Source organism: Ornithorhynchus anatinus, chromosome 7 (assembly GCF_004115215.2).
Source record: "Ornithorhynchus anatinus isolate Pmale09 chromosome 7, mOrnAna1.pri.v4, whole genome shotgun sequence".
In the NCBI taxonomy this organism is placed as follows: domain Eukaryota; kingdom Metazoa; phylum Chordata; class Mammalia; order Monotremata; family Ornithorhynchidae; genus Ornithorhynchus; species Ornithorhynchus anatinus.
In genome coordinates this window covers 39,985,522-40,010,298 of record NC_041734.1, presented here as the reverse complement: position 1 = coordinate 40,010,298, position 24,777 = coordinate 39,985,522, and the positions used below count along the sequence as shown (strand labels likewise).

The 24,777-nt window shown below is 42.2% G+C and overlaps 1 protein-coding gene and 1 non-coding gene across 4 annotated transcripts in view; both read left to right on the top strand.

Moving 5' to 3' along the window:
- Window positions 1-24,777, top strand: part of COL18A1 (collagen type XVIII alpha 1 chain) — a 253,843-nt gene that overhangs the window by 192,069 nt on the left and 36,997 nt on the right. For all 3 annotated transcript variants that reach the window (XM_039912631.1, XM_039912630.1, XM_039912629.1), the window contains 12 exons: window positions 3,021-3,171; window positions 5,360-5,451; window positions 8,675-8,890; window positions 9,865-9,891; window positions 11,616-11,678; window positions 12,145-12,231; window positions 13,584-13,637; window positions 13,854-14,012; window positions 14,861-14,923; window positions 16,051-16,086; window positions 20,308-20,448; window positions 21,813-21,860. In XM_039912631.1, the coding sequence (XP_039768565.1) occupies window positions 3,021-3,171; window positions 5,360-5,451; window positions 8,675-8,890; window positions 9,865-9,891; window positions 11,616-11,678; window positions 12,145-12,231; window positions 13,584-13,637; window positions 13,854-14,012; window positions 14,861-14,923; window positions 16,051-16,086; window positions 20,308-20,448; window positions 21,813-21,860 (1,137 nt within the window). The remainder of the gene's footprint in view (window positions 1-3,020; window positions 3,172-5,359; window positions 5,452-8,674; window positions 8,891-9,864; window positions 9,892-11,615; window positions 11,679-12,144; window positions 12,232-13,583; window positions 13,638-13,853; window positions 14,013-14,860; window positions 14,924-16,050; window positions 16,087-20,307; window positions 20,449-21,812; window positions 21,861-24,777) is intronic.
- Window positions 20,237-20,323, top strand: MIR1404 (microRNA mir-1404). The gene has a single exon (NR_034872.1). It is a non-coding gene; the product is annotated as a microRNA mir-1404 (primary transcript).

Genomic DNA, 24,777 nt, shown 5'->3' with positions numbered 1-24,777 from the left:
CATTTCTGATGTAATGATTATAATGGTATTTTTTAAGCACTTACTGAATGTCCAACACAGCTTGGGTAGATACATTACTAATCAGATCAGACAGTATCTGTTTCACATAGGGCTCACCATCTAAGGGGTAGGACACTTATGTACATATTCATAATTTATTTATTTGTATTGATGTCTTTCTCCCCCCCCCAGGCTGTAAACTTGTTGCAGGCAGGGAATGTGTCTGTTTATTGTTGTATTATACTTTCCCCAGCACTTAGTACAGTGCTCTGCACACGATAAGTGCTCAGTAAATCTGATTGAATGAATAGGGAGAACAGGTGAGACACCGACAAGGTAATTGATTTTTCCCCAAGGTCATGCAGCAGGCAAATGCAGAACAGGGATTGGAACCCATTTCTCTTTAATCCCAGTTCTGTGCTCTTTCCACTAGTCTATGCTGCTTCTCTTGTACCCTATTTTATCCCTGGTCATGCTATAGTTTCCTGAAACTGGGGCAGTTTCTTAAAGAGGCTTAAAGATCTTAGATTTGAGGTGCTCTTTAACCCCAGTAATGGCTTTTTACAATTCTAAAAAAGTTATGTCTTGTCACCTATAAATTGATTTGGTGTTTTGAAATAGTCTATTAGATTATCATGTTATACAACTGTTTAGGGGAAGCTTAGGTGATGCATTTCTTAAAGGTTTTGAAAATAGATTTTTAAAAAATATTTTTTTTCCAAATCTTTTATTAGAATAAGATTATGGACTCTCCATTTAAGACTTATATTTCATTTTAGAATTTTCTTCCTATTCATTCTTGGACAAGTGAATTTTTATTTTTTAAATGGCATTTGTTAAATTCTTACAATGTGCCAAACACTGTAGTAGGTGATGGGGTAGATTCAAGGTAATCAGGTTGTACATAGTTCTTGTCCCACAGGGGCTTACAGTCTTAACCCCCATTTTACAGATGAAGGAATTGAGGCCCAGTGAAGTGATTTGCCCAAGGTCACACAGCAACAATTGGTGGAGCTAGGATTAGAACCCAGATCCTTCTGACTCCAAGGCACATGCTCTATCCACTAGGCCACACTGTGAATAACAGGGTGTTGAGGAACTTCAGCATTTAGGGTTTTGTTTTTTGACCAGTTAAAAGTTTATGGCCGTCGCAGTATTCTTTTTTTAATTAAATTTGGGCTCACTAGCAAAGAACTTTTTTTAAAAAATTAAATTTGGAAACACCAAAGAACTGGACAGGGATTAGCTAAAACCACAAACAGACATGGGTGCCAATGCATTGGAGATGATGGAGTGGGTTGGGGGTGTCTCCCATGGTTGTCGGGTTAACTTCCAGCCTCGTTCATCCTTGCTCTCTGACAAGACCTGAGAGTTTCCAAATGGGACCGAAATATCCCAAAATAGGGGCTTTCTGACTCATTAGCTCTCTGAACCCTATCCCCTCCTTGGAAATTTCTACCCCCGTTTCTGCCACTTTTCTGCCCACGGTCTCAAAATGAAAAATTGGCACATATGGACACGCAAGCATGGAAACTCTTCAGACCTAAATTAGTACCACCTGTAACTTCCTGTTATCAAAAATAAACTATGGATGAGCTGGTTTTTGGCTAGCTGAATCCCACAGTCATCTCTTAATTAAGCCACCCAAGGTGCAGTTATTCGTGCAGCAGTTCTGGCAAGATGCCACTGCTTTGCATTGTTCTAGTGGATCAGGGTTTCAGAGAGAGGGTTAATCAGCTGGAACAATGTTTCTGTTCAGTGTTTCTGGGACACTCTGAAGGCCAGAGTAAAGCAGAAGTCTGTGGGAGGAGTAACTGATTCTGGGACCAGGTTAGAAAAAGGGGTACTTTCTTCACATTAATCCTTCTCAGTAAATTGCTTAATGAGAATGAGACCTAGGTTAATGTCTCCTCATTGTAGTTCCCTAAAGTTAGCCTGTGTTCTCATCTGCTAGAGAGGTGGGAGGTTTGGGGAAGGGGGAGGGAGAAAGGAACCTTTTGCCAATCCGCTTCTAAACATCTGTTTGAAGGCCCCCTCTAAAATTGTTGTGGTGCCAACTCTATCATTCAAAACCGTCTGGCCATCAATCAGTCATGCCTTACTATTTAGTGTCAAAATGGGCTGGCAGAGTCTTAGCCAACTGGCCTGAATCGACCTAATTCTGATTGGTGTAGACTGAGAAACTCAGGTTGGTCATAAATGCACTTGGTACTTTTATGATGCAGTTGGTGATTAGTTGTAGATCTCTATTAACTGAAAATAATTGCTGCCAGTTTAACAGTTTTCTTACCCTAAATTCTATGGAATCTAGTAAAGTAGCTGGTATTGTGCAAAAGTACACTTTGATGGAAGTGAATAACTAGAATTAAGTGCCTATGCATTCAGTGTACTATACTAAGCTTTTGGGAGAGTACAAGAGAATAAATAGTCATGATCCTTTTCAAGGCATCAGGGGAGATGGACACTAAAATAATTATATAAAGGAGGAGTCAATAGAGAATAAAGATCCATACTAAGCGCTATAGGTGGGGGAATATAGGCTGGGTCGATAAGAAATTAATTTGGGAAGGCCACCTGGAGGAGATGTGATTCCAGAAGGGATGTGAAGGAGGGGGGTATTTTAGAAACAAGGGGGGACTTGAGCAAAAGGGAAGGTGGGAAGGATGAAAATGAGGCAGAATGGGTTATCGCCTCCCTCCAGACTGAAAGCTTGTTGTGGGCAGGGAACATGTCTACCAATAGTGTTGTATTCTACTCACCCAAGTGCTTAGTACGATGCTCTGCAAAGTGTTAATAAATGCCTTTATGTTGAGAGGAAAAAAGGCAGAAGCTGGGGAAATGTGAGAAATGAAAGCAGTCCAGTTTGACCCACATTTTGAGAGTTCAAAATAGCGCATGTCGTATATTTTTTTTAAATGTTAGCAGTGAATGATAAAATTCTAATTCTTGGACAAATGGGTACATACATCTAAATTAATTGGGGCACATCATATTTATTTTTTAATTCATGTCCTGCCCAGGCATCTCCCTTGATCCCCGACCTGCCAGAAGCTCCCCCAGTCACTTCTCCACCCCTTGCTGGAACAGCTGTGCAAGAAGAAGGTGAAAGTGAAGCTGATTCCCAACCAGGACAATTAGAAGAGGAGGAAGGCAATTTAGCTTCATCTGGAGGTAAAATGTATGCCCGTATTTCTTTGTGAGCAGAGAGGTGTGTAACATGGATGATATCAAGCTGAACGCAGTTTAGGAAGCTGTCTGAAATCACTTGAGTAGCCAAGCAAGTCAGCATTGCTCACAGAAAGAAAAACCTAGAAAAAAATCAGGTTGTGACCCAAAATTAATTTAATATTGTGTCTTCCTATCTTCTATTCTCTTTCTTTGTTTTTTTAGAGGGGATCTATTGAGATTCAAGAGGGAATTTCCTCAGTGAGCTTGCATTCTTTTATCCTAGTTTGTGTAGAAAAAAAGTAGGTTAAGCTGGAAGTTGCCTAGAAGGAGACCTACAAGGATAAATATGGGGAATATTGCCAATTTTGTGGGCAAAATATTCATGTGGTGGCCTGTTCTTTTTTTTAGTGCTGTTTTACCAGATTTTCCTGGAGAAGTGTTTGTATTTTCATGGCCACTGGATTACTGAAAAATTGTGTGTGTCTCTGTTGGCATTAGAATTTCAGGAAAAACACACACATTTTCAGAAAATAAAATTGCTGCTAGAGCATTTTACCCACTTTGGAATAGATTTATTCCAAACACAATTTCACAACACAAGCACATTTCAGCCAAACAGAATCTGAAAATTTTGTTACATTTCTTTGAATTGATTCTGATAGCTGTTTTTCATTTTTATTGCATATTTTCTAAATAGGGATGCTTTCTTTATGCCTCAGACTAGACTGCAGTAGGTGTTGGGTTTTTTGTGTAGGTCATGCAGCAATGTTCTACAATGCTAAATATACACACAGAATTGTACCTTGTTTTAGTTTCCCAATGGAGAGAAAAGCCTTCAAGTGTATGTGCCTTGGAATTTAATGCCCACTGACTTGTTTTTCATAATGGTCTGCCAGATTTGCTAAGCTTTTTCAATTTCAAACAGTTATTTGCTTTGAGACCATTTTCTTCCTTGGTTTGAGCCCATGGGATAATTAAAGAGAGGCATTGGAACTACCACCAGCCAATTTCTTAAGTCTAGGGGGGTGATGGTCAAAGGATGATGTCATGAGGAGACACAGGTAATAGCCAAAATCCTCCCTTCTTGTAAAATGTTCTAGGAAAGGGTTTCAAATGGTATATTTGAATTTGAGCCGGAAAGGTTTCTTAGAAAGTTTAGCTCACTGGGGGTGACCTGCTTAGAGATCACCCGATAAAAGAATAATATAAGGGACATGTATTTGAGAGCATTGAAAGAGGAGCTGGAATTGGTGAATTTATCACCAAAATTAGTGAGGAGCTGTCTAGTGTGGGTATGCTTTATTGAATTTTCTCATACATTTTTAAGAAAGAATGTCAAATACTCAAATATGTCACATCATAAATACTATTAACTAGAGGTGAATTTTCTAGGGTGTTTGGAAAAACTGGTTCAAGATGTGCTTTTGGCTGCAAAAGATAGATGGTCATTGGAAGGGTGAAGGGATAGGAATATTTTGCAGGCATTCATGTAGGCAGTTGTGCACATACAATCCTTTGTATCTGTGCAGAGGTTCAGGGCACCTGATCCTCCAAGCCTCAAAAGTCCCTGAGAGAAATGTCATCTATAGGGTGTATCACCCTTAGATGGGTATCTCTCTCCCCTGCCATCTTGTTCCCTCCCAACCATCCAGCAGCCCAACTAAAGCCAAATGTAGGTTAGGCTAGGTTTAGGTCCCCGCCGTGCTAGGAACAACTGGGGCAAGACCTGTCAGATCAACCTGTGAACCTCCGTTCCCCATCCTGGAATCTACTTGGGGGTTCACCAACGTTTTATTGCTTAGTTTAAAATCTCAGAGATTCGCTCTTTGAAATGGTGCTACTGCCCCTTTGTGGTCGACGAGAATCTCTGGCGAAATATTCTAAGTCTAAGACTTCTGGAGTCACAGTTATCTTAATTGTTGCTCATATCTGTGAATTGAGGGGTTGTTCAGAAGAAGATAACATTCTCACAATTTGAGTTCCTTATTTAAACCTCACCAGGGGAATGGTGCAAGCCAGTTTTCTATCAATTAACACAAACAGTTCTAAAGCCCCACTAAGCCCTGTCACAGATTTGCTGCAAAGTTGTAAAAGCCTGCCTCACTTTGTAACTCATAACCAGATGAAGGATTCCTGAGATATAATCCCAGATTGGGTGAGGCTCATAAATGTTTCTCCTTTGCCCTTTAAGGCCAGAGCCATCCAAAAGGGGATAAGGAGAAGAAAGTGGAACATGGTCCAGAAGGCTCCGAAGGGAACTTGGAGGAGGTTGGAAAATCGCAGGTAAGATGGAGGCCTCAAACCAGACAGCTGCCTAGTCACAGACTATTATATTCCTCAGGCCAAAGCTGGCCAAACGGAGATTGTTGGTTAATGTGGAAATAGAAAAGCATGTCTCCTAAAATTGTTACTGCCTTGTCACATTATGTCCGCTAACTCTGGAGTTCCCCTGCCCCCGACTGAAAGGGGATGTCTTATAAATTCCGTATCCTGGATGAGAGCTACTGTTATCCCTACTAGGTAGATCTAGGTGTCAGGTTTCTTCAAAATTAGGCATCTATTCAATAAGAAATTTTCACGCTTCTAATTTTTTTCTTATGGGGAGAAAATGGAGAACTGGGTTTAAAGATGAAGCCAGATAACTAAGTTCAGAATTTTCCTGTGTCCTAAATTGGCATTGAAATGATGAGGGGGGGGCGGTGAATGAAATTAAAGAGGTTGGAGCTGCTGCTCACCTCGGATGAAATTCAAGAAGGTTGATGGAAAACCCACCAAAAACTATCCCCAAAGCTTTTTCAGTTCTGAAGCCTTCCCAGAATAGCACTGTCATTCTGAACCTGAATTAGTAGCTCATTAACATTGTACCTCAATCGATCAATCAGTGGTATTTATTGAGCGTTATTATGAGCAGAGAAATGTACTAAATGCTTGGGAAAATACAATATAGTAAGTAGACATGATCACTGCTTTCAAGGAGCAACTTGAACTCGAAACTTCAGTTACAATTAGGATCCCGTGTAATTCTAATGAACTGGCTCATATGAGCAGGGGAGAAGAACTTGCTGATCATTTTGATCCGGGACAACAGGCCTGAAGTTCAGGCAGTGGGATTCCTAGTGAAGGAAAACTGCCGTTAATAGGTCAGTTAATTAATTAGCCAATAGTATTTGCTGAGTGCCTACCCTACTGTGTGCAGAGGACTATACTTATTTCTTAGGAAAGTGCCATAATAATGATAATAATAGTATTGTTTAAGCACTTACTATGTGTCAAGTACTGTTCTAAGTGCTGGGGTATATACAAGTTAGTATGGACAAGGTCCCTGTCTCACATGGGGCTCATGGTCTAAGTAGGAGGGAGAATGGGGATTGAGGTTAAATAGAGAAGGAAGAGATATCCTTGCCCTGAAGGAGTGTAAGAACTAATAGACTCAGCACTAATAAACTGGGATAACTATTTTAATCTGGAGAAAATTGAATGTGGGTGTTCAGAACCACAGCTGGGAAAACTGAAGTTGGTATAGGGGAACATGCATAATATGTATTTTTAAACCTTGGAACAACTTGATTTTTTCCCTCTATCAGGTAAGCGGCTATGAAAGTTGTGTTAGAAGTTAAATGTCCCCCTTCTACTAATTCTTGCCCTGAGGGCAAGAATCATATCTACCGAATCTATTAGTCAATCAGTGGTATTCACTGAGCACTTAAAATGTGTAGAGTACTGTACTAATTGCTTGGGAAGGCTCAATATAGCAGAGTTGATAGACATGATCTCTGCCCACAAGGAGCTTGCCGTCTACAGAAGGCAGACATGAAAATACATTAGTGCCAGGGTAAATAGTAGAGTGTAAGAATACTTCTGTAAATATTGTGTGATGGTGTATCAAAGTGTTTAAAGAGTACACAGCCAAGTGTATAGTTGATGCAGAGGGGAAGGCAGAGAGGGGAAATAAAGTTTGGGGAGGCCTTTTGAAGGAGATGGGATTTTAAAAGCATTTTGATAGTTTGGGGAGGCGTTTTGAAGATAAGGACAGTGGTGAACTGTCAGATATGAAGCAGGAGGGAGTTCCAGGCCCAAGGGAATATGTGGCCATAGGGTCAGTGGTGGGATAGATGAGGTCAAAATATGGAGAATAGGTTGGTGTTACAGAAGCTGAGAGTGTGGGTTAGGTAGGAGATCAGTGAGGTAAGGTAGGAAGGAGAAAGTTGGTTCAATGCCTTGAGTTTGATGTGAAGGTGGAGATTTTTGAGGAGTAGGGAGATATGGACTGAGTGGTTTTTCAGAAAAATGATCTGGGCAGCAGAGCGAGGACTGAAAAGGGGAGAGACAGGATGCGGGGAGGAGGCTGATGCAGCCATCGAGGTGGGAAATGATGAGTGCTTAGATCAGTGCGGTATGAGTTTGGATGCAGAGGAAAGGGTGGATTCTAAAGGAAGCAGAATGGCCTAGTGGAAAGAGCGCAGGCCTAGGATTAGGTGGACATGGCTTCTATTCCCAGCTCTGCCACATGTCTTCAGTGTGACCCTGGGCAAGTCACTTAACTTCTCTGTGCCTCAGTTCCCTCATCTGTGAAATGGGGATGAAGACTGTGAGCCCAACTGTGTCCAATCTGATTATCTTGTGTCTATCCCAACACTTGGTAAGTGCTTAACAAATACCATAATTCTTTTTTAAGATATTGTAAAAGTCAAACCAATAGGACTTTGTGACCTATTGAATGTGTAGGGTGAAAGAGAGAGATGAGATGGGATAATGTCGAGGTTATGGGCTTGTGAGAGAGAGCGGAAGGTGGTGGTGTATACAGTGATAGGAAGGACAAGGTTTAGGTGGAAAGATGAGTTCTGTACTCTCTGAAGCTTTTAGTACAGTGCTCTGCATACAGTAAGCACTTGATAAATGCAATTATTGATTGATTGAAACCTGAGTGGAAGGCTTTATTTGTATTAATCCAATCATCAAGGTTTAAAGCTATATTGCTTTTTATATGTTCAACATGAAAAAGGTTAACATTCCAACCTTGAGGAGAACTGGTACTTACATTGGTCCTTGAAGAATTCAGGCAAGGAATAAAGAGAAATCATTCTGTGGCCTAAAAGAGGATAAGCTCCCTCTCCTCTAGGCTTTTTCTTGATTATATTAAGAATTGGAGGAAAACTTTTGCATGTGCTAGCTTCAAGTCTTTGTTCTTGGGGCCCGTGGAGAGCTGTAAAGAAATGGACAAGACGAGAGGCTTGGTAAATATGGACAGGGTGGGAATTTTTCAAGATGGTGAGGGCTTTTGCAGGCCTGTAGATGAGCTTGAACTCACCTGCAAATCTGGATGACGAAATACTTTCCGACAGAGATGAAATGGCAGTGACTGTTCCTGCTTGGAGGGTAGTTTTCAGCACCACTGAGAAGGAGTTTTTCCCCAATCTTGTGGCCAAGAGGAAGTGGTTTAGGAGGAAGCTTTGCTGGTCAGTGGAGTGTGATTTATCGAATTTACACCCTCTTCTCCTATTCTTAGGAAAATTTAGGATTTGGTCATGCAAGCACAAAGGGACAGAAAGGTGAGCCTGGGGCCCGCGGTGAGCCTGGCCCTATGGGACCCCAAGGACCCGCCGGCTCTGTTCTTCAAGGCCCAGGCGACCCCAACGTGGAGCAAGTTTCAGGGCCACAAGGACCCCCAGGGCCAACTGGCTCTCCAGGGATTGACGGATCCCCAGGAAAAGATGGTGAACCCGTAAGTAAAGATTTCCTCCCCACCAGATGTCTTTCAGGACAGAAGGTTGGACTGTGGCAAAAGATGACACAAATTCAGCAGGGGCAGAGAATAGCCAAGTGTTCCCTAGGGCCCACTTTGGTTCAGATCCAGGAAAGACAAGGGCACTGTGGTCCCGGCTGACAGTTGTGGTGTGATGGGATTCATTTGGGTTTGAGACCAACTCTGCCTCCGCTCAGTGGGGTAGAGACCAGCATGCCACAGGTGATCTGACCTGTGGGGACCCCCACCAGAAGTGCAGGTTGCATCGGATAGTTAGGGTGAGGCAGATACGGGTCTGAGGCGAGTATGATGTGCTTTGACTGAATGAGCCATCATCCTGTGGATGCCTGGGACAATCCTGGGACCCATTCTGATGCTCTATCCCTCCCTGCTTCCCCCCTCCTCACTTCTCCCTCCCATGCCCACCACTATACTCTACCCTGCACCTCTGGCACCTAGGTGCAAGAGGACGGGCAGAATGGCAGCAGCAAAATTCCAGTTGGGCCGGCTGACTGGTTTGGAGTGGGTTCCGAGGGGTAGCATGGAGATGTAGGTCAAGTAAAGGAAGAAAATATAGTTTCTGCAATGGGGCAAATATACCAACTCACAGTAATGATGTTGGATATCTTACCACATCCACGAGGAAAATAATCAACTTCTACTTCCGTATTTTCTAGAGGTCAAGGAGATTTGTTGAGAGAACCATTTTAGATACCAGATTTAAGGAAATTTGCTTTTCATAAATATTGAGGATTATAGAACCGGTGGTGTTCATATCCAAGGATTCTTTCCCCACAATCACATTAAGGGGGTTAATTTTTGCATTGAGAGCAGTTGCAGTCACAAGTCTGAGGGGAGAAAAAAGCCCAGATTCCGTAGTATTTGTAATCCGCTGTAGCTGTCCAGTAAGGTCACGGCTTCATTATTCATGCTTTTTTCTTATTCTGATCTAGGGCGTTCCTGGTGAAGATGGTAAACCAGTAAGTTGCCTTTTTTATCTTCAACTTTTAACATTATAAGTCTTTAGTTGCCTCTTTGTAATTGGGGTATATTGTACTGTGTGATGTCTGCCAAAACATAGCCCATAGTTCTCAGAAATTACACCAATGAGGAGTAAACTTTGCTTTTCACCAAAATATGTGATTAGGTATCTAAATTATTGAGATGTAGCAATACATATTATAAAATAAATGGATTATATTCAAATATAGCACTGTAATTCCATTGCAATAGCTTTTGGATTCAAGGGGCCCAGGCAAAAATAGACTATAAGCTTTCTGTGTGCAGGGTCATTGTCTACCAACTCCATTATTCTGTAGTCTTCCAAGCACTTTTAGTGTTCTGCATACAGTAAGCACTCAGTAAATACAATTGATTCACAATTGATTGAATGAGCTGAGAGAATTCAATCCTGCCATCTGAGAATGCACATCCCTGAGTTTTGTGAGCTCGTGGGCAGGGAATGTGTCTGTTTATTGTGGTATTGCATTCTTCCAAGTGCTTAATACAGTGCTGTGCACACAGTAAGCACCCAAATATGATTGAATGAAGTGCTGTGAAAGTACAATATGGTAGAGTTGGTATATATAATAATAATAATAATGTTGGTATTTGTTGAGCGCTTACTATGTGCAAAGCACTGTTCTAAGCGCTGGGGGGATACAAGGTGATCAGGTTGTCCTTCGTGGGGCTCACAGTTTTAATCCCCATTTTACAGATGAGGTACCTGAGGCACAGAGAAGTAAAGTGACTTGCCCAAAGTCACACAGCTGGCAAGCGGCAGAGCAGGGATTAGAACCCATGACCTCTGACTCCCAAGCCTGGGCTTTTTCCACCGAGCCACGCTGCTTCTTGTATGATCCCTGCCTACAGGGAATTTTCAGTCTATAGGGCGAAACAGACATTAAATAAAATAAATTACAGATAGGGGGAATGGCAAAATATAAGAATATGCCCATAAGTGCTATGGGGCTGGGTAAATACCAAAGTGCTTATAGGGCACCTAACCAAATGCAGAGTCAATGGCCAGGGAGGGCCGATAGGGAAACGAGGATTTAGAAGAAATCCAAAAATCACTTAGAATGTTTTCTGTTTCCCAAGCCTGTTATTGGTCAGGGCCCAGAGAAGAGAGGTAGAATTCAAAGGCAAAGATTGTGTTTCTGGGAAGGTTTTTGTCTTCCTGATGCTACATTTAGACCGCTTTTGGGCTGCCTATCTGTTCCTTCCTTTATGGTTTCCTCCAAACCAGCTCAAGCGACACACCTTCCTCCAGCTTCTGCAATATCAGTAAGGTTCACTGAACAGTTCTGTGAGATATAATCCATTGTCTGGGTGACCTGAGAACAAAGCGCCTTCCATCAGTGAATCTTAAATGGAAGAAATTTTAGAAACGTGAAGGCTTTAAGGAAGTCATCCGGTGTATTGGGTAAAGTCCGGGATTGAGAAATGCTGGAGATTATCTTGCCTTGGTTTTGTCACTAAGCCTAAGACCTTGGAGACCTTGGGCCCCTTGTTTCTTCATCTTTCACAGGGGAAGATCACAGCCACCTCAGCAAGATGTTGTGAGGATCAGGTCGGGTGTTGTTGAAAGGGTTTTGAACTTCTTGGAAAAAGTGCTGTGGTGTTTTCATTGCTAGTGGTTACCTGGACAACTGGGCCTGCTTATGGATCTCTGAAGCCTTTCATGTTTCCTTTCTCCTTGTAGGGTGATATTGGGCCTCAAGGTTTCCCTGGAACACCTGGAGATATTGGTCCTAAGGGAGATAAGGTGAGTCTGAGAATTTCCTTGAGAAACAGTTCATTTGATCAATACACTTGATTTAGGAAGTGGTTATGGCCTGGGGGGGAAAGCATGAACCTGGGAGCAGAGAACCTAAATTCTAATCCCAGCTCTGCCACCTGTCTGCTGTGAGACCTGGGGCAAGTCACTTAACTTCTCTGGGCCTCAGTTATTTCATCTGTAAAATGGGAATTAAATCCTCCTCCTTTCACCTTAGACTGTGAGCCCCATATGGGGCAGGGACTGTGTCTAAGATAATTATCTTGTATCTGTCCCAGTGGTTATGCAGTATCTGGCACATAGTAAGCACTTAACAAGTACCATATTGGCAAAAAAAAAAAACAACAACCAAAAACCCTTGAACCTCCATGTCAATTCCAAGTTCTGTGATTGTATTATATTTCACAGACCTGAAGGGTGGCATGTCACCAATCTTGCGTTTTATTGTCTTCAGGGGGATCCTGGTGTTGGCCCTAGAGGCCCCCCTGGGCCCCCCGGGCCACCTGGACCTCCTGGATCTTCCTCGAAAACTGACAAGCTGGTGAGTTGACCTTTTTCCCTAAGTGCAATGCAAGTATTGGTTCTTTAAGTTTAAAATTGTAGAGTTGATACTTAACATTTGGGAAAATATGGAGTATGGGTGAATATTCTCAAAGAAAAAGAAAGTCACATGATTTCTGGCAATTGTTTCAAAATCTTCTCTTGAAAGAATTTAAATGTTTGAAGTGCAAATAATACATGTGGGAGATGCATAGTTAAAAAATGACTCTAAAAACATGCTATGGAGAATCCACTACTAAAATGTTAAATGATGCCTTTTTCAGTGCTGTTTCTAGCTGCTGTTCCTTATTTTGTTTATTGGTGTCAACCAGATTTTCTAGCTCCTGTTTCTGAGTTTTTTTGAATGAGGAAGAGGAAAGGGTGAATGACTAAGTATACATCCTAATAAATGGTTGAATTAAAGTACACAAAAGATGATGGCATAGTTCCTAAATAGGTTCTGTCAAGGATCTCTCTGTACTTCAGTCACAAGCCCTCCTTTCTTTTTTGTTTTCTCCTCTCATGTCTTAAGTACGGTTCCTTTTCCTTCAAAATATTTCTAGGCCCATGTTGACAATCTGACCCATTTTAGCTAGGGTGGCCTAGGGTTTTTATAGACCTGTCCTGTACTATTTTAGGAAAAAATGTCCAAGTGTCCCTAAATTGGAGCTGTCCTAACTAAACTGGTCTGCCCACCTTGCAGCCATGCAGTGACACATCTTGCGATCCTCCTCTCTGTGCTGGTCTTGGTCACCTTAAACCCCGCGCTTCCGTGGCCAGTCTGAAGCAAGTTCAGTACATGTTCACTTTAGGTTCCGAAGCACTGTGGGTCTTAAGAGCTTGGATGGCCCAAAATACTTAAGTGTCCCAGACCCCTCCTTCCCCGCTTCTCAGGATTGGGATTTGGGGTCCCAATTTACAATGAAAATAATAGATTCCCAGGCTCGCCTCTCTTCTAAACAACTGAGAGCCCCATCTCTGTTGAAGATGTCCTGTAATCTGTGCATTTTGCCTTTCTCGTGGGCTTTTTTTTTACCCCAGAAAGTTGTCTCAACTCAAGAAGGAGTTGGATCAACAGAGGGAATGTTAGGAATGAAGGATGGTACTTCCATATCCATTGTAAGGAGTGTCAAGGAGCTTCCTCTGATAAGCCTATTGTTGCTATGGGAGAGAGAATGTCAGAATGGGCTAGGTGGACCAATGGTCTGTCTCAGTATTACATTTATTGGGTTCCTATGTTCATCCTTAAAACCAGGATGTGAACTTCACATGAAAATTTCAAAGCTGAACTCCAGCTCTTGGTCATGAAATCCATTGTGATGTTATAACTGAAACGTGGTTTTCTTTTTTTAGACTTTTATTGATATGGAAGGATCCGGATTTGGAGGCGATTTGGAAAGTTTGCGGGTCAGTATCTGCCTTTCTGGAACCTGGGTTCCAGAGATGCCCTCCTGGGAGTCAGACCTCCTAGGACAACTGTTCTGGCGTGGTATTTTTGTGAATGACTGGAGGACAACCAGAATAATCGGGGGATGAGAAAGGAGGAAAGTGAAATCATGGGGTTGGAGAGACATGGGTTCTTTCGTACTAATGGAGATTTTGACTTTCATTTTCCGTCCTCAGGGCCCAAGAGGTTTTCCTGGCCCCCCAGGACCTCCTGGAGTGCCTGGATTGCCGGGCGAGCCGGGGAGATTTGGTACCAATGGAACAGATACTCCAGGGCCCCCTGGGCTTCCTGGTTTGCCAGGCCGAGATGGGGCCCCTGGACCACAAGGACCCCCAGTAAGGACCGCTTTGATTTGAGTTGTGTGGAGGTAACACTCGGTGGGGACGGGAGTGGTGAAAGGAAGGAATGGGAAAAGGTGAAAATAAACACCTGATTGAAAGTCTGGAGCTGAACTGATGGATCATTCTAGACCAATGAACTGAGGGAATGACTTAGAAGATGGGCTCTGTTGGTTAGGCAAGAGGCTTCTTCTACCATTCTCCTTTCAGCATTTTTTCAGGAAACTGCCGTTCCTACTGACACCGTCCAATCCCACTCATGGGCAGCTGAATGGGTTTAGATTAAACTCAAGTTAAGCAGCTTTGCCTTGGACCTGGTTTAGAAGCCTCTGTTTAGTGTAAACAAGATTTAAGCCCTGGGCTTTGTGGCTCCCACATGATTCATTTGTACAGTTTGGCCTAGCATGGGATGGGGAGCCAGGAGATTTATGTTCTCATCACAGCTCTGCCTTTGTCCTGTGGTATAACCTTAGGCAAGTTATTCAAACTCACTGGGCCCCAATTTCCTCAATTCTAAATTAAGGATGATAATATCTGCCTCCCCCTGCCTCACAGGGCTCTTGTGAGGATAAAATGAGATAATTGATGGGGATGCACTTTGAAAAATAAAAGCACTCCACAAATCCAAGGGGTTTTATTATTATTACTATCATTATCATCATGATGAAGTAATTTGTACAGCTAGTGGGTGCAAAATCTTGGCTATTATTTATTTTCTGTGTTTAGGTTTCTGCTTTTCCCAAGAAATAGTTCAGAGGCTCTCTGAATCATTAAAATCTGAACATTTTAATCTTTTCTGCAACTGAATTGCTACTGTACCATTCACTTCTTTTCCTTTATCCCAGGGTCCCCCAGGGCCACCCGGAAAAGTTGGAAACCAAGGAGAGATGGGGCTAAAAGGAGAGGATGTAAGTAATTTGGGTCCATGGCAGGAATTCTTTCTTGAGGCTTTAAAAGGAACAACCCCCAGGGGGAGAAATCTATTTAGAAATACTCCTGCCATGAGTAAATCTTTGCAAATGAATATTCCTGTTTCTGCTCATCTAAGTGCATTAGACCTTTATGTACAATTTAAAAGCAATGTTCAATAGCCAGTAAACTTGTTGTAGGCAGGGAATGTGTCTGATTATTGTTGTATTGTCCTCTCCCAAGTGCTTAGTATAGTGCTTTGCACACAGTAAACACTTGATAAATATGACTGAATAATTGAATGAACTGAAATGGGTGTACAGAGGTTGATAAAAGCCACTCAGTTATTTCTTATTGAAAATAAACTAATTTTTGAAGCATGAACCTGAGACTAGAGAATTTGATTCAGAGCAAGCACTCAATAATAATAATAATAATGGTGGTATTTGTTAAGTGCTTACTATGTGCAAAGTACTGTTCTAAGCACTGGGGGATACAGGGTGATCAGATCGTCCCATGTGGGGCTCACAGTTTTAATCCCCATTTTACAGATGAGGTAACTGAGGTCCAGAGAAGTGAAGTGACTTGCCCACAGTCACACAACTGACAAGTGGTAGAGCCGGGAGTCGAACCCATGACCTCTGACTCCGAAGCCTGGGCTCTTTCCAATTATTGAGTTGGTCAAACCAAAAGTAATCAATCAGCAGTGTTTACTGATCACATAGTGCTCAGGCTAGGTACATATCTGTAATTTATTTATATTATTTGTATTAATGTTTGTTTCCCCTTCTAGACTGTAAGCTTTTTGTGGGAAGGGAATGTGTCTATTATATCCTTATATTGTACTCTCCCAAGTGCTTAGTACAGTGCTCTGCACACAGTAAGCGCTCAATAAATACGATTGACTGAATGCAGAGTACTGAATTAAATGCTTGGGAGAATACAGTAGAGTTATTAGATATGATCTCTGCCCTCAGGGAGCTTGCAATCTAGTAAAATAAGAATGGGCAGTTGTTTAGAAATAATAAGGGTTATGTCCCTTTAAAATCTTATTAGAGCAGCTCATCTTTATTGGCTCCCATTGTTGTCTGATAATGGTGTCATTCTTCCCTCTTTCTTTCCCCAGGGTGTCATAGGCCTCCCTGGAGCTCCTGGACTCAAGGTAAAGTTAAAATTTTCTTCAGCATTTCACATTTAAGCCTGAGGCTGCTCCCAGGAAAGTAGATTATGCTAGTTTCCAAGACATGTTTGGAATTGAATTGTTTTTATCACTTCTGTTATAGGAGCCAGTATCAGAGCTTGCACTGTATTTTGTCAGTGGATTACATTTCTCCACTCGAGGTCACCACACCGGCTGTCTCCAGGCACCCAAAGGGAGTAGGGAGGGCTGGGGGAACAGGGGACTCACAGACAGTTTTGTGTCAACAAGACAAATAACAGTAAATTTCCATAGCTTTATGATTTGGCTGCCTTTGCCAAGGGGGAGATTTCTATGTCAAGTGTCAAAGACACTCAAACAGAAACACTGTTGGTGTCAGAAGTTTTCCTCTAAACGAAAGTTGTTTCTGGGGCATTTGCTTTATGTGCTGTTTCAATGGGCTCAGTGTCCTCCAGAGGCCAGCACCGCCTCAGTGGTCCCACTCCTGCGGAATCTTCTGTGAATGATCCAACACTTGAAATCAAGCAAAGAATGGATTCATTGGATTTTCATATTATGCCCCGCACCCTCCTGAAGGGTCAGAACAGTGTTACAACAGCATCTTCAGCCTTATGTCCTTGTACCTTGTGTCATTTCACTGATTTGCTGGCAAAAATGCTGAGGTTCCAAGCAGGGAAAGGCTACTCTTTGCTCCCTTTCCACCTCAGTCTTTTCTGAGAGCCCAGCGATGTAGTTGCCTTTTGAAACAGAGAGAAACCTGATTGATTTTTCAGGGACCCAGTTGAACTGATACTTGGTCGGGAGAGGGAATCATTTTGACTTCAAACATTGGAATTCAGTGATGCAGATTAAATACTGCCTGCAAAGATGCCTGGTGCTTATTTTCTCATTGAACAAAAACTACTTTGATACTGCCTGGGTCATTTTTTTCTTTCTGCAGAACACCTTGTGGACTAGTATGCGATTCATCGGCATTATTAATGACAACATTGCATAGTATCCAATTCAGTGTCGGCAATTGCTTCTGCTCAGAGTTCTGTGTAAAAGCTATTCTGTGTAAAAGCTATATAAGAAAATGCAGAAGTATATCGGTGAATAAAATGGTCATGTCAAATTTGAAATTTTTTAAAACCCACGAAAAAAGCCCCTAGTGATTCTCCATAAAGCAGAAATAGAATATGAATTCTCATCAGGTGGGGAAAAGGATACCCAGAATAAATACAGTAATTATCACAAGAAAAAAAGATGGATTATATGATTATCCTCAAGCGCGGTACTCTAATAACATACCAGCCTTCTAGCAATCTAAAAAGGTGTTTCACAGAGGGCCATGGGAAATGACTATTTTATGTGCATTTCTAAACTACCACCAACCCACTGGGCATTTCCCTTTTAATAATCCTTTTGAATTCCATCACTGGCTTGGTTATTGGCCATTTGCTGTTATCACCCCCCTCCCCCCATTCATTTTGCTTTTGTCAGTCAATTTCTGTTGTCATAGCCTCATTCATTATTCATAACCTTGGTAGCTGTGTTATAATATCCTTATTCTCTTAGCTATCCACTGACTCTCTTGCGGTTTAGCCATGAAGTCTTCCAACTGGTTCTATTATATGTGTGTGCATCTGGATTGAGTCCTGAGGAGGCTGTTGGTTAAGAAATGCTCAGGCCTCCCCCAGCTGAAGGTAGCCTGGGGCAGTTGTACAGAAACAGTTTTCTTTGACAAACAGCTCATCTGTTGCTATGTGGGTTTCACACCTAGCAAGAAGGAGAACTCTCTCTCTATGTCTAGGCTCCTCATCCACCTGAATGAATGAAGTTTTGTTTTTTTCCAGTAACAAGGCATGGCTGTATTCTTAAAAATCACAATGGGTATATGTATACTGTGGAATGTTTGCATTATTGCCTTGATTGTATCATTATTTTGTAACCCTGAATTGAGTTTGTCATCGCGGTGGATTTGAATGGATCTTCTGCTTATTCAGCTCCACATAGGATGCATTGGACCATCCAGAAGTACTGTAGAACAAGGGTGGGCAAAATTTGGCCTACAGATCAGATCCAACTGACCCTGAGTCAGCGGCTTCCACCCACGGCAACTCCTAGCTGGGATCTGAGCCATTTGCAGATGTAGCTAGAGATGCCCCGGGCATTCTGTGACCTTGAGAGCCATGGCGGGTGGGGTGATGAAGAACCAGAAAGCTCCCAGCACCCACTAAATTGAGCTTTAGACGCCTCCTTCCTGCTCCTTCGTCACTTTGGCCACAACAGCCTCAGCGATCTTGGGCCCGAAGAATTGCCCACCCAAACCCAAGGCAGAGAACATAGTTTACATGTAACTGCAAACTCTATTACATTTCTCAGCCAAGCGTAGCTTTCCAAACACTTGGCATCGTGGCAGTTGATTGGCTGCCAAGGCTCGTCATAAAACTGTTTCTTGTCAGACTGCTGATTTTCTATCTCTATTCCTTTTTCCCCTGCCTAATCAGAGCAACTTGCCTCCTATCCCTTCCTACCTGTTAGAACTTCTTTCTTCCTACACTACATCCCCCACTGTGGGAGAATCCAGATTAGAGGTAAAGGCTAAATGTGCGTGGTCCCATTGCATGATTCTGAGTATGTAGAATGAGTTGGAAAACAACAGTAATGATTCATTTAGAAGGATCGTATCTGTAGGTATATGTTTCTAAACCTCTCCTTAGAAGGCAAGGTAATCTGCTAAAAACCCCAACACCAGGAAATGATTCATATACAGTGAGTGTTTGCATGGCAAGTGGGTTTTTATAAGAGTTGCAGATTACTTTTTAAAATGATTTAAGGGATTAAGCTAGGGAATCGTAAGAGCTGCCAGCATTGGGGTGCCACATCCTCATGGTTTTGGATTGTAGAGCACGTTAGATAAAATGTCGTATTTTGGGGTGATGAATTGCAGTGATGTACAAGACTTCCAGGTGACAGATTTGAGAATGACTTGGACTCTGCTGTTGGATTTGTCAGATGCATTTCTAATTTGAAAGTACTTTAATAATACTAAAAGCATTAGAATAAGCACTTACATTTTTAAAATGCTGACCTTGTGCATGTAGCTTTAATATTCAGTTGAAAGGAGAGTGTCTGAACCTTGAGCATATACCTCTTTGAAATATCAAAACCCGGATTCATTCAATTAACTAAGTCTGGTTCAGATCATTGAAAGTTCAGTTCATTGGCATTTCGCTATACTGTCAATGTCAGAAATTGCTATCACGTGCATATGGAAGGAGCAGTATGCATGTCAACTAACTTAAAATACTAACTTAGCATGGAAAAATACTTTAAAACATACATTGGAAAATGAAATTCAAGATAAATAGAAGTGATTCATTCCTCTTAAAGAGCACAGCACGTAGCTAATAGAGAGAATGTATTTGCACTAAATGTTCACATTAGTTAAAGACTGAGACATTCTGGAAGCACAAATTTCAGGGCTCTCTCTGGATCAGTGTAATATGTTTGGTTCCATTCCCTTCTCCTCCCACTCCTGGAGAGTTTTGGCTTTCCCATCTAGCCCAAAGATTAATACAGTATTTTAAGGGAGTTGTTTTCTTTCAGTTTGGGATACAGGTAAAAGAGACTACTAAGTAGCAAAATGGATATGCCAGGTAGGAGCCATTTTAACAAGCTAAAGTAGGAGCTTAGGCTGCATTCTTTTGCAAGGTGGTGTGGTGATCCGTTGCCAGATTCAGACCACATTTGTTCTTCTCAGGCCCTGAGTGAGACCTTGACTTTTGCACATCAGGACTGAGAAATTCTGGCAAAGTAGGAATGGGGGGAAAGTTGCCCAGAAGCTCTCCCTGCTGCATCTCAATCTTAGTAGTGTTCCCAGGACTTTACTTTCTTTGTCATAAAATAAAGCATGAAGGTTGTATTTTTGAGTGTCATATACACATATAGGTGTACATAAAACTTGTCACAAGAGTCTCGGGCCTTCCTCTTGTCCTCACTCGCACCTCCTCCCCATTTGCTCTTGTCCTTTACACTGTTTGCCCAGACTTTGGTTCTGTGGTGCTTTCTGTCAATGTGTGGAAATTCAAGAAGAGCTCTCCAGTTTATCAGGCGTTGATTATTTGGACCAAAGGGCTATTTAGATGGTGGTATGTTATAGCTCAAACAGCAGCACCCTGTGCAGCACTCTGTAGAAATTGGGGAAAAAGAAGAGTTCACACTTTTTTTCTTCCCCTGCAGGGGAGCAAGGGAGAAGATGGTCCCGTTGGAAAACCAGGAGAAGCGGGTGCGGTTGGTCAGCCTGGACCCATAGGACCCCCAGGGCAGCCTGGCCCACCTGGCCCACCCGGCCTCCCGGCTCCTGGCTTTGGAGCTGGATTTGTAAGTAGAAACTATTTGGGTTTCTGTGTTAACGAAGTGCATATGTATGTGTCTGGGTATGTGTCTGGATGTGTGTGTGGGAAGGCAGGAAGGGTTGTGTGTTGGGGAGAGGGGAGAGGTGCGGGAGTGCACACACACAAAGCATACGAATGAGTGAGAAGCTGAAAAGGCCAAGGTGTGTCGCTGAGAAGTAGCATGGCCTAGTGGATAGAGCACAGGCCTGGGGGTCAGAAGAAGCTGAGTTCTAATCCCAGTTCCACCACTTGTCTGCTGTATTACCTGGGCAAGTCACTGTACTTTTCTGTGCCTCAGTTACCACATCTGGAAAATGGGGATTAAGACCGTGAGCCCCACGTTGGACAGGGACCGTGTCCAACCTAATTAGCTTGTATCTATTATTGTTAATAATAATAAGCTGTGTGTGACAGTCCCTATGACACCGGGTACATAGAAATGATCCCATTCTGTGAAACTACACGCAGGGAGTCCTTAGCTGGGTGGGAAAACACACACACATTCACACAAACATATGCACACCCGCCCCTTGCTGGGCAGCCACTATTTAACAGTGACCCTGTCTCTATAGTTTATTCAGTTCTGGCTGAATTGAATTTTTTCCTTATCCGCTTTACGCATTTTTTGTTGCTTTCATTTTACCCGCGGGAAGGAAACGTGACAAAAATCACAGTTTTCTTCCTTTTGGGTGGATTGTAGTTTTACACTAAATTTGGGTTCACTTTATGTAAATTGCACATAAACCTTGTAATATCTATTATCCAAAGTGGTTACTGACCGTGCCAATGAATGGTAAGGGGCATGAAGTGACAGGTCGATAACAGCTTGTCCATTTCTATCTTCTGAACTGCAAATTTGTGAAGACATCTGCACTCTGAAAATGGCATGAAATGATTATTGGTGGACACAATTAAAAGGACCCTAGAGAACTGTGTCTCTGGAGTCAAAGACCTCTGGGTAGTTGAAAGTCTCAAACCCATCTCCCCTGCATCCCCGTTTGCAGAGACAAAATGGCTTGATTGCTACAGGGCAAAGAGAATTTATTTTGAGGAACCAAAAAAATTATGATTTTAGCAAGTATTCATGCTGTCAGAAAGAAATAAGGCAGATCAACTGGTGGATTTCAGCTTTACCACTGTCCCTTTAATTTCCAGAGATATCTTTTCCAGTTTTGTCTGGGAGAGATTGCTCACGGAACAAATGGACATTCTACTGTTAGTTGAAAATATGTAACGCTTTTCCTTTTCTTGCTAGTTCCTTCATAAGGGAACTATTTTTGGATACTTGAGGTCTACAAAGATTGGATTTTTGATTTTTTGCTCTGAGTTTTCCATTTTCTTTCCCCCTAGGATGACATGGAAGGCTCCGGGATTCCATTTCTGACTGGTGGGCCTCAGGTATAAGCAAAGACTACTTAGTGGAATGGGTCTATCAATCAATCAGTTGTATTTATTGAATACTTAACATGTGCAGAGTGCCGTGCTAAGCGCTTGGGAGACTACAATTTACCAAAGTTGGTAGACACATTTTCTAAGAAAATTTACTTGAGAATGATCAATTCGCCAGAGAAATTTAATTGGAAATCGGCTTGCTTCCAGAATACGCTGTCTTCTTAAGTTGATCCACTGCTCGAAAGCAGAAATAAATTGCCTGCTAGGGGAATGACTCTGAGGCCTAGGTAGAGTGGTTGCTGATGCCACTAGAGCCTACCAACGTCCCGTTTCCAAGGCGGAAACAACGTTCAAAAATTATGTTATACACCACCTAAAGTAACCTCCCTGCATCATAAGGACCTCCACAAAGGTTCTTTATGGAAATCCTCAGGAGCTAGAGCACGGTGCCATGGTGGAGGTGGGGAGTATGACCCCACTCTAGCTCCACAAACATTGCAATATTACCCCATCTAATTCCCTAGAAGCCCGGGCACCGCTTCTGAGCCGTGGAACTCGGCAGCAAGAGCTGGAGTGAGGCTGGGTGCTTAATAAAGAAATACAAGATCTGAAGTTGTCCGGGGCCAAATCCATCCAGTGGGGGACAAAAGGAACCCAAAGACTGTGGGGACACGGAAATTCTACGCCAGGCTCAGTCCCAGCCTAATCAGACTTTACACTTGGGACTCTAGGTCACAGGCTAGGTGTGTGATGGCTATCACTGTCCATTACCAACCTTAGACAGCTGTTATTAGATTCTTATATAATGCAAGGCTCATACACTGACAGGAAAATTCAGAGGGGGAGGGCAAAGGAAATGGGCCATGAAACAGCCTATAGCAAAGTTAAAGTTAATAAAAAAGTATGGGTGGAGGTTAGGGAAAGTTAAACCAAGTATTACACTATGGGTAAATCCTTCTACTCAGTGTATAGCTCTCTTCCCCATGGGAGAAGGTTATAGTAAGGTTTCTTTCTATTTGAAGAAAAGACTGAACATCACCTTACATTCTGTGAAAGATGGAATATGCAGAAATGTAGTGATCAGAAATCAGGAGAAATGTTCTTGAACCAGTGTCATTTAGAATTTTATTTTTCCACCGTGAGTATATGTAACATATTATAAATAGATTGGAAAGAAAATAATCAGCAATTATCTACACAGATATAGCTTGATGGTGGGAATGTTGAAGCATAAGTGTAGGGAATTACAAAATGCAAATGAACTCTAGGTGAATTAGAGTCTAAATTCAAATGATTTTCCCTGCACCAAGCAAGAAATGCATTGTTTTAAAATTTGGTAATTTGCCATATTCTGTTTCTTGTATTTACACTGAAAAAAATCCATTTTTCACTAAAAACAGGTTTTTCACTCTGAGAGAGTAAAATCATAATAGGCATAAACAAAAAATAATAATGTTGGCATTTGTTAAGCGCTTACTACGTGCAGAGCACTGTTCTAAGCGCTGGGGTAGATACAGGGTAATCCACATGAGGCTTACAGTCTTAATCCCCATTTTACAGATAAGGGCCCTGAGGCCCAGAGAAGTTAAGTGACTTGCCCACAGTCACACAGCTGACAAGTGGCAGAGCCGGGATTCAAACCCATATCAGAAGAGTTTAAAAATCTGTGCTTAAGTGATGTCATAACAGTAACCCCAGGTATATCTGGTTTATGTGAACTTGCTGTGGTTACAGTGAAATTTACGTAGTAAGAAAGGTGATACAGGCTAAATAACAGATGAGAATTTCGAAGGTTGCCACTTGTAATTCCTCTTTGTCTACTGACTTGCTTGAATTCCAGAGGTTTTATTTAGGTTCAGTGTTTTATCTCCAAATTGGGGATGACAGTGTCAATCACTTCCATAGAGTTGTTTTGGGAAAGGATTTATGAAAAAGCATTTGTTAAAAAATAAATCTTCAATGCTACGTGATTCAAGTGTTCTTGCATGGAGAAGCAGTATAGTCTGGTGGAAAGAGCACGGACTCGGGAGTCAGAGGACCTGAGTTCTAGTTTTAGTTCTATCCTGGCTGCTGTGTGACCTTGAGCTAGTCACTTCACTAATCTGTCCCTCAGTTTTCTCAACTGTAAAGTGAGGATTTAATCAATTCCTGTTCTCCCTCCTAATTAAACTGTGAGCCCAATGTGGAAAAAGGACTTTGTCCAGCTTGATTACCCCAATGCTTAGAACAGTGGTAGCTCATTCTGGGCTGGGAACGTGTCTACCCACTCTGTTAAATTGTTAGATTGTACTCTCTCAAGCACTTAATACAGTGCCCTGTCTTCATATCTGACAGATGATCACTCTCCCCACCTTCAAGACCTTATTCAAAGCACATCTCCTCCAAGAGGTCTTCCCTGACTAAGCCCTCTTTTCATCTTTTCCCACTCCTTTCTGTGTCACCCTTGCACCTGGATTTGCACCCTTTATTCACCCCTTCCTCAGCCCCACGACACTTATGTGTATATCCATAATTGATTTATATTAACATCTGTCTCCCCCTCTAGACTGTAAGCTTCTTGTTGGCTGGGACCGTGTTCCCCAGCTGTGTTATATTGTACTCTCCCAAGTGCTTAGTACAGTGCACACAGTAAGCACTCAATAAATACAATTGATTGATTGATGGTGCTAATAGTCCACAGTCTCCCAGCTGCCTTCAACACTGTGCACCTATCATTTCTCCTGGAAACACTAGTGAACCTTGTTTTTTCTGACATGGTTCTCTCCTGTGTCTCCTCTAACTTCTCTGTCTCTTTCACTGGCTCTTTCTGTGCCTCTAATATGGCTGTCCTTAACTTCTCAATTTACACTCACTCCCTTGGGGGAACTCCTGTGCTCCTACAGCTTCATCTGCCACCTCTATACAAATGACTCCCAAGTCCTGA